The sequence below is a fragment of the Phyllopteryx taeniolatus genome, chromosome 18 (genome assembly GCF_024500385.1).
Source record: "Phyllopteryx taeniolatus isolate TA_2022b chromosome 18, UOR_Ptae_1.2, whole genome shotgun sequence".
Taxonomy (NCBI): domain Eukaryota; kingdom Metazoa; phylum Chordata; class Actinopteri; order Syngnathiformes; family Syngnathidae; genus Phyllopteryx; species Phyllopteryx taeniolatus.
The window spans coordinates 11,143,554-11,153,329 of NC_084519.1; the positions used below are offsets into that span (position 1 = coordinate 11,143,554).

The 9,776-nt window shown below is 41.7% G+C and overlaps 1 protein-coding gene across 1 annotated transcript; it reads right to left on the minus strand.

Annotated features, from left to right (window-relative positions):
* Positions 1 to 889: 889 nt before the first annotated feature.
* hsp90ab1 (heat shock protein 90, alpha (cytosolic), class B member 1) lies at positions 890 to 8,859 on the minus strand. The gene is made up of 12 exons (XM_061753211.1): positions 8,701 to 8,859; positions 7,280 to 7,417; positions 7,000 to 7,206; positions 5,661 to 5,820; positions 5,386 to 5,519; positions 5,000 to 5,308; positions 4,776 to 4,941; positions 4,493 to 4,683; positions 4,241 to 4,388; positions 3,887 to 4,155; positions 3,231 to 3,564; positions 890 to 1,416 (listed from the first exon to the last, which is right to left on the minus strand). Exons 1-12 carry the CDS (start codon positions 8,821 to 8,823, stop codon positions 1,298 to 1,300), a joined length of 2,298 nt encoding a protein of 765 aa, XP_061609195.1. The 5' UTR covers positions 8,824 to 8,859; the 3' UTR covers positions 890 to 1,297.
* Between the last annotated feature and the right edge of the window lie 917 nt (positions 8,860 to 9,776).

The following is a 9,776-nucleotide window of genomic DNA, read 5'->3' on the forward strand; positions in this document are numbered from 1 at the left end:
CTGTTCCGTAAAGTACAGTATTTGTAGGGAAATGTATTAGAGGATGTTGGAAATGTTTCTTGATAACTTAAGTTCCTTCTGTACAATGACTGAAAGTGTTTGTCAAGGACACTCCCACAGCAAGAAGTCATTTCGACCACCTCAAAGGCTGTACAGTACAACAAAAGGCAAACTGACATTCTCATCTGAATGAAGCTTTTAAATGTCAGATTGTCAATTTAAAAAAAAAAAAAAAACCCCGTTCACTTAGACATCCTATACACTAAAAAGAACTCATTTACTCCAGAAACCCATCCAAAAGGACACATGGTACACTGAAATTTTTTACTTTATGACCTAAAAATTGCACTGACATCCAGTGTTAAAATTACTTTGGAAATGTAGTTTTTTTTACAATTACATTACTCTGTTGAAAATGTAAGTCATGTAACTACATTTTTCAAAGTAAAATAATTACATTTGATTTCTTAATTTTGAATGACTGCATCAGGACTCTTGGTTGTTTCTTTTTAAGCAAAACATGTAACAAAAAAAATTTAAAAATAAAATAAAAAAAGTTGCATTTACAGCATGTGTAAGACCACCATAGCATGGTGACCTGATGACGTGTGCACAAACGCAGATAAGCTAATGGTCCACAATAGTTCCAAATGAAAGAGCAAAAGGTTTTAAAAAAAATACAAAAAAATAAACCTCATGTTCAAGTGTAACAGAGTCAAACCTGTCAAAATCTCAAACTAGATTGCACCACAAGGTGACACTTCTAGGTCATAGTGAGACCAGCTTCATACATTGCTTAATTGTTCTGTAGTACAAGTTGCCCACCTAGTGGTTAATAAAGGAAACGCACGAGTGTTGTGACATTAAGGTAAATGAGATTAAGCCAGACTTTTGTGAGTTAAGTATTGCAGGTTTAATTTTTTTGCAAAACAATACTTTAAGACAGACAAGCCTGGACTCAGGCAAAGGAATCTTATAGTCAGTCCTCTTTCTCCATGCAGCGTGCAGTGTGGCCGATGAACAGAACTCACCCAAACCTTCAGACCTGATAATGGAATGTACCATTCCCATGTTCACTCCCATATTTAAAACTCAGTGCAACAGGGTACTCTAAGACGCAATGTGCAGTCACCAACTTTTACAGCAAAAAAACAAACCGCTTCTCTTTAGGGGGGAGGGTCTTGCAGATAAATGCTCCACAACAAGAGCAACACTGGTCCACCAAACAACATGAATGACTATTTGTTTTAAAGTTACTGCAGTTTAAAGGATGAACCATAGAAATCTGGAGGGGTGTTTAATCAACTTCTTCCATGCGTGAAGCATCATCCTCACCATCACCTTCTAGTGGAGGAATCTCATCTGGGGCCGATGTGGAAGTAGCCTCCTCAGTGGGGACGTCTTCATCGTCAATACCTGAGGAAGGGATTGACTAGGAATCAGCTTCAAGGACCACACCACTATACCCATCCATTTTCTATACCGCTGATGCTCAATGCAGATTTTTCTGTTAAAATAAAACTTGACAATCTGTTTAAAGTGTTTCTGAAGATATTTAAATGTCAAGTATGTGGGAGGGGTATTTAAAGCCTTAAACTAGAAAAATGTTACATTTCCTATTCAGTTCTGCTTCCCCCCCCCCTCTTGTATTCAAATAGTGTGGAACGGGCACTTAATTGCATTAACCCTTACATATTTTCTATACAAACTGTTCAAATATGTCAGTGTTTAAGAGTGCTTGACTATTTAAATGTGGAAGGGTTAGGATTAAGGCTTTAAAGGTCCCATATTTTGGCTATTTAGACTTCTATAAAGTGACACCAATATGGACTTAGAGTAAATGTCAATTTTATTTAAAAGCAAAAACACCTTGGCTTTGTCACGAGGCCACAAAAGGCAGCTCTGACAGGTACTTCTGTTTGACCCAGTTTTGTATCCACTTTCCTCTGAATGGTTGCCTCTGCAGGCTACCCAACTCTCACTACTTATGAGCACATACCTATGCTGGCTCAGGGGCAGAGATCTTCACTAGTGACTTAGATAAAACTTGAATGACATGATTTCAGGCCTCTTTGCAGCAAAATATCTGGAACTCAAGAATGCGTGGATATGTCAAATGTTTACTGTGGCATGATAGAGCCAATATAACATAAAATAATGGGACCTTTAAAATGTGAAACTTTTTAAAATTTCATTAATGCATAGTTTTATTAGGGTTGCACCAATTTAATGATTTTCCAAATCAAAAAAGTAAGTTGCAGGTATTTTTTCATCCACTTGGGATCACCATCCTCTGCTGTAGAATCCAAGTGTGGCTTGGAAAGGTGGGCCCTGGCCTGCAAGTGACATGGGTGTCATTTGCTCCTATCAGACCAAGGATGTCAAACTATGTTAGGGCTTCTAAGATTATCCTTGGTCAGAACTGTGTTAAGAGGGGATTTGTCCCTATAATTTAAAAATATTATACATGTTCATTATTTATGACCAAATGTCTGTGCGCGTGTGGACAGCAGACTACTCCAGTGTCATGATGCTGTGAAATGTACTGTGAAACAGAAAATGTAGCAAATCAAAAAAGCCGTGAAATCGAATGTAGCCAATCAAAGAAGCGCTGACAGGGTCAACAACGAAGTGGCCCTAAAGAAAAACAAGCACGCATTACCCAATGCTGCAACATACAATGACCAAAACTGTTAAATGCCTAATTTTATCTTCATGTGTGGAGTCTGTCACCCATTTAATAATATTTTTTTTTTTTTAAATGATCTGAAAAATGCTTGTGTACCAGTCCTTACTCAGCGCAAGTTGTGGCCATTAGCAGCTTGTGAATTAATGTGCTTATTGAGAGTTTGTGCAATTGAAAGTGCACTGGCAGCTGTCTCTTCTTGACCCTTGAGGGGCATTGCAATATGTTCCAACTAGCGATGGTAGACTATATATTAACCAACATTGATACGTTACCATCCGTTTTGGTGATTATAGATGTGCATTTGTGGTACCCGCACTTTTAAGTGTGAAAAGATCCTAAACTTCAGACCTTCTCTGCCTATCACAAACTTTCCAACGACGTGGGTACGTGCAACTGCAGTAACTTCGAGGTATACATTTTGGAATAATTATTCCAATAATCATTGCAGCCCTAGTTTCTATACACAAAAATACATTGCATCGTTAAAGATGGGAGGGTCTGGATTATTCCCACCATATTAGAAGAATCTGGATGTTCTTACCAAGTCCAAGTTTGATCATTCTGTAGATGCGGTTGGAGTGAGTCTGTGGATCGTCCAGGGAGAAGCCAGAAGACAGCAAGGCCGTCTCGAACAGCAGGATGACCAGGTCCTTGACCGCCTTGTCGTTCTTGTCGGCCTCAGCCTTCTGCCGCAGGGTTTCCACGATGGGGTGGTCAGGGTTGATCTCCAGGTGCTTCTTGGCCATCATGTAGCCCATGGTGGAGTTGTCCCTGAGGGCCTGGGCCTTCATGATCCTCTCCATGTTGGCCGTCCAGCCATACGTGCTGGTCACGATACAGCAGGGTGATGACACCAGACGGTTGGAAACTGTCACCTGCGTTGGAGAATCACAAGGTTTTCCGGCATGCGCAGTTTCAAATGGCAGACGTATGAAGGAAAGTCACATGCAATTTGACAATTGCTAGATTTTCTAGACTCACGTAAAACCAAATGTTCAACCCAGGCAATGTTAAGTGACATTCACGAGTTAGGTTGTCAAAATGCATTCGGATCTACTCAAAACTCCCCAGGGTTGACTCACCAGAATACAAGAAATGGTCAACTAGGCACCTGTTGTAACAACATAACGACGGTTGAGGATAGTCCAAATGCTTCAGCATTGAGGCAAATTAAAACGCAGTTCCATCTGTGCCTACCTTCTCCACTTTTTTGTCCAGGATCTCCTTCATGAGCTTGCAGAGGCTCTCAAACTTGGCCTTGTCCTCCTCCATCTTTTTCTTCTCCTCTTCATCCTCAGGGAGCTCCAGGCCCTCCTTGGTGACAGAGACCAGGCTCTTGCCATCAAACTCCTTCAGCTGCTGAACACAGTACTCGTCGATGGGCTCTGTCATGTACAGGACCTCAAAGCCGCGCTTGCGGACGCGCTCCACGAAGGCAGAGTTGGCCACCTGGTCCTTGCTCTCACCTTGGAGAATCATTCATTTGATGGTCAGTAAAAACCAGAGCAATGTCTCAAAAGAAGTGCTTTTGAAGCCAAGCTGAAGACTGACCAGTGATGTAGTAGATTGACTTCTGGTTGTCCTTCATGCGGGTGAGGTATTCTGTGAGGGAGGTGGTCTCTTCTCCAGACTGGGAGCTGTGGTAGCGAAGCAACTCTGACAGCTTCTTGCGGTTTTGGGAATCCTCATGGATGCCCAGCTACATTAGACAAAAATGACCCATTTGTCAAAAACCTCAGTCTACTACCAAAATAATGTAGTGCACAATTGATATTACTTTTACAACAGCATTTGACAAGTTACCTTTATGTTCTTGGAGAAGCCTTCATAGAACTTCTTGTAGTTCTCCTTGTCCTCGGCCAGTTCGGCGAAGAGCTCAAGACACTTCTTGACAATGTTCTTGCGGATGACCTTCAGGATCTTGCTTTGCTGCAGCATTTCTCTGGAGATGTTGAGGGGCAAGTCCTCAGAGTCCACCACACCACGGACAAAGTCTGGAGGCGAACAGACACGACATTCCATTAGGCCCTCAGGAGCAGAGCGGCCCAGCAGACCTCCTTGACACTCGACAGAAGAGCAAACTTACTGAGGTACTCCGGGATGAGCTCTTCACAGTTGTCCATGATAAAGACTCTCCTGACGTACAACTTAATGTTATTCTTCTTTTTCTTGTTCTCAAAGAGGTCGAAAGGCGCACGACGAGGAATGAAGAGCAAGGCCCGGAACTCGAGCTGACCCTCCACAGAGAAGTGCTGCAAGGAGATGATGGTGAACAACTGCTCTCCAAATCATGTCAGCATTGCAGTTTACCTTCACAGCCAGGTGATCCTCCCAGTCATTAGTCAGACTCTTGTAGAACTCCCCGTACTCCTCGTTTGTGATGTCATCTGGGTTTCTGGTCCAGATGGGCTTGGTCTTGTTGAGCTCCTCCTGGTCAATGTACTTCTCCTTGATCTTCTTTTTCTTCTTCTTGTCCTTGTCTTTGGAGTCGTCCTCTTCATCCTCGTCGACATCTTCAATCTTGGGCATATCCTCGGCTTCCTCTTTTTCTTCCTTCTCCTCCGCTTTCTCCTCCTCGGCCTCGTCGTCACTGATCTCCTTGTCGCGCTCCTTCTCCACCTATGCGCCACACAGAGCCGGTCAATTGAGTGAGGCTGCCCTCTCTATACAAAAAACACAAAGCCAGCAATACTTACAAAGAGGGTGATGGGGTAGCCAATGAACTGAGAGTGCTTCTTCACAATTTCCTTGACTCTCTTCTCCTCAATGTACTCAGTCTGGTCCTCCTTCAAATGCAGGATGATCTTTGTTCCGCGGCCAATAGGCTCTCCTGTGGAGAGTTGCAAAACCGTGAATACACCACGTTCCAACGGGCTGCCAAATTGGATCAAGTAAACAACTGCAGGTGTCAGGCCAGCTGAGATTTCCCAATTTACCCCCCCCCCCCCCCACGAGCAGACTGGCGGCATACCACTGTCGACGGCAACTGTGAAAGAGCCACCGGCGGAGGACTCCCAGGCGTACTGCTCGTCATCATTGTGTTTGGTGATTACGACCACTTTCTCAGCTACGAGGTAGGCGGAGTAGAAACCCACGCCAAACTGACCAATCATGGAGATATCAGCTCCAGCCTGAAAGAAAAATTCAGTTCCAAAATTGGCATATGGTAGTTACATCTCTAAAGCACCTTTGAAAATGACAACTTCCTATTGTAAGTGCATTATGGACTACAAAACTGGAGCCAAAGAACCAATGAAATTAGCAGTTAAAAAGAATCACCATGTGTCCTTCAAAACATTTCCAATTCAGACCGCACTTGTATTTGTGTTGAGGATGCAATTTGCTCGTTTTTAAAAGAACCAAGTGTCAAACTTTGACTTAACCCATGGTTCTTTCGGGTCAAAAGTGTATCAATGTTATGATATGCAAAATGTAAAGGCACACTGACATAAGCTTTGTGCTATTCATTGTTGCAAGTTGAGGAACTTAACATATCCATACAGCTGTAGACAAGATGTATGAATTTCTCAATATCACATGTACACTTACAGTGATAGCTGTTAAAATATATCCATTTCTGATTTAAAGTCCATGTCATTTGGTGCATTTATGAAATTTGTTTTTCAGACCGCAACGAATGGCAAAAATTTGGACACTAATTACTGTTAACAGCATTAATTCCTTTTGGCAGTTTTCTTCCATTTTGAAGCACAACATTACACAGGGTCTGTCCTTGTATTTACCATTTGACCATTTTTATATTTATCGCCTAAAAATTTTACCCCCTAACGCATTACTGCAAGTATGACTTTACAACTGAACTAGCATAGATTATTGACAGACTACAGCACACACACAACAAAAACTCCCTGGCTGGACATAATTTCTCTTATTGCAATAGCCCTAGCTTCTTGACGCTTCAACTCCAACCTGAAATTGTTCTCATGCCACCATAATGGGCATCTCAATTGTCTTAAATACACATTGAGGGGTCAGGATCGAGTAGGTTGCATGGAAGAGCTCCAACAGAGGAAACCACTGATGTTTCCTCTCCAAATGTCTTGGCTCCTTGACAGTGAGAGGGACAAGGGGCATGTAACCAGCTGGATCGTAACAAATAAACTTAAAATTAGCTTTAAGTTTTGTCATTGTTTGGTCATTTTACAACTGCTGTATTTAGGCTCGCTTGTGGGATTATCTACATTTACTACCATGACGACCAGGAAAATACTGTAAATCAAAAATGTTAATTGGTCTGGCATCATCTGTCTGTTGAGGTCCCTTCATCTATCGACCGCAAGCTCATATACCTGCAGGGCCTCCATGAAGGCCTTTGTGCCAGACTTGGCGATGGTTCCCAGGTTGTTGATCAGGTCAGCCTTGGTCATGCCAATGCCAGTGTCGATGATGGTGAGGGTGCGATCGACTTTGTTAGGAATGATGTCAATCTTCAGATCCTTGCCGCTGTCCATCTTTGTCGGGTCAGTCAAGCTTTCGTAGCGAATTTTATCCAAAGCCTAATTAGCAAGGCAACGTGAATGTTACTATTACTTCACATAACTCGGCAATCCCAAGACCTGGCAGACTTACATCAGAGGCATTAGAGATCAACTCCCTGAGGAAGATCTCCTTGTTGGAGTAGAATGTGTTGATGATCAGGGACATCAACTGAGCAATCTCTGCCTGGAAGGCAAAGGTCTCAATCTCTTGTTGCATTTCTTCAGGCATCTGCAATATCAAGACAGACATTTAATTCAGTTATTTGCAGCCAGCAATAAGAGGATTTTTCTTGGCTCAAATTGAGTCAGAGGTGGCATCACTGATCACTCACTCACACATGCCACACACACCACTGGCTTAAAAAAAAAACAAAAAAAAAACTTATTGGGTCAAGGTTTTCTTTTATGTTGCGAGTGAGCTTCAGATAGTTACATGGTGAAAAAAAAGGAAGCGCCAGTTGCTGAATCACTTTCAGCTGTTAACTGAACAGGCCAAACAAAATGAGAACGCTGGCAAAGAGGCCAAAACTGACACTGCCAAATTCCTGACTTTACTCACTAGGCCACGCCTCTTTAAGGCACATGAAAAATATATTTTGAAGGTTTAAGGATGAACTACTATTACGGCAAAAAAAACAAAAACAAAAAAACGTAAAAAGGCATATCAGCCGTTCAGCTTGTGATTGGAAGCCAACGAGATGTCCAATACTAAAAAGATTTTCTCAACGGTTTCTCAAACTTTGGGCAATCGCCCTCGTGCTGCTCCAGATGGCGGAAGTTGGCCTTTAACAAACATGGCGTCCACACACACAGACAATGGCTCAGGAGAGCACGTGCTTACCCAAGGAAACGACATAGAAAATAATTCATTGAAAATATGCGATACATGCCCACCTTACACCACACAAAATACACGCTATTACAACGGTAAATCTCGCCTTGCTATCGTGTGGCCGAAACACACTGCTCATTCCCCTCACCCAGCAATAACGTCGAAAGTATTAATTCGAAATAGCACAATTTAAGCGAATGATAGTCAAATTAACGAATCGTGTATGACCGTTGACACAATTGTTTGGCGATTAAAAAATATATACATTAAAAATAATAATAATTTAATGCAAAAGCGCTGCCATTATGATGAATTGAACGCGTAGCCCCATTACGACCTTGTCTCGTGCCAACAGCACAAATATTAGCTCAATAGCGACCATCACGACCACCAACACCACACCTGCTTTTATGCAACCAAAGCGCGACCCAACGCCTCGGTCTGCAGTGGTGCATCCTAAACACCGTCCGACAATGCGCCGAAACGCTAAATTAACATTCGGTGACACTATATCGCGCGCATTTTATATATTTTAAGGACAAAAGTACGACTTAGCAGAAAAATGATGCAAAGGGTATCGTCGTGACTCATCACAATTGACACAAAAATCCTTGCCAAAAAAATACAAAAAACCCGATCCACTAATAGAGGAGCGAGCGAGTGGAAGGATGTCCACCAACCTTGATTGTTGTGTTGACTTTTCTTGAATAAAATGCAAACAAATAAATGTCCCCCTCTGCTCTCTGAGATGCAGGGAAAAGGAAAGGGACGTCCTTTTGATAGACCGGAATCTTTATACACATGCGTTTACATATCCATCCGCGGTGCACTCTGTACCATTGAAACCATTACTGGCTGTTTGTTTAGCTACTTTGCGTAGAAAAGTCTCATAAACGACGACTGTGATTCTTTTTACATGCACTCAGATGAATATATACATAACTAACTTGGACATATTGTAAAAGTAAAGAACCAATTTTATCGGTTGTTTTAAGTGCTCTCTACATTCGGTTTATGTGCAATTCAGTCCTCATAGTCCAAGTTCGCATACTTTGAAATTAAACTATGTTGAATTGTTTCTAGTACATCTACTCTACATGTAACCTTGTACAATTTATACTGCCATTACGTATTACATAAAGTCAATTGTGTCAAATGTGTTGCTGCCATCTTGTGGTATCACAGATTATTACCCTTCGAGACCGTTTTTTTGGGGAGACGAACTAGTCCTTAAATACTGTCGACGTTAGTGTTCTAAACAAAATTCTTTTAATTATCACAAGAAATATACTTGGAAAAAAAATCTGTTATAACGTAGTTTATTTTGGAATAAGTGAAAAAACATACACCAGGACCTTTTTAATCGGACGTAGGGATACTACAGACGACGAGGGTGTGCTTTGTTTCTTCCAGCACTTTCTACAATGAAAAAAAAGAGAAAAAAACCCGCGCCTGGAATGACGTCACATGCTTGTCAACTGCAGCCCTCGCTACACAGATGCGACCGACCCAACGCAAACACCATGGCAACCTTTTTTTGTGATGCATTAAAGTAGCCACTTTCCCTTTGTTTCAACAAATTGCACAGTTAAGAGAACAGTAATTGGTAAGGTTTGTAACTAACGACAGTGTGTCAGGATATCTTCTCATTTTTTGTTTTGAGGGGGAGAACATCCAAAACATACAATAAATCATAATAATTTATTAACGCTTAAATAATTTCCATGTATGTACATATGGTTGTATGTGTCCCAAT

Coding starts and splice junctions, on each gene's coding strand:
- hsp90ab1 (XM_061753211.1), bottom strand. CDS start 8,823: ATGTGTATAAAGATTCCGGTCTATCAAAAGGACGTCCCTTTCCTTTTC. Junction 4,156..4,240: donor GTCAATCTACTACATCACTG/GTCAGTCTTCAG, acceptor TGATTCTCCAAG/GTGAGAGCAAGGACCAGGTG. Junction 3,565..3,886: donor TGGACAAAAAAGTGGAGAAG/GTAGGCACAGAT, acceptor TCTCCAACGCAG/GTGACAGTTTCCAACCGTCT.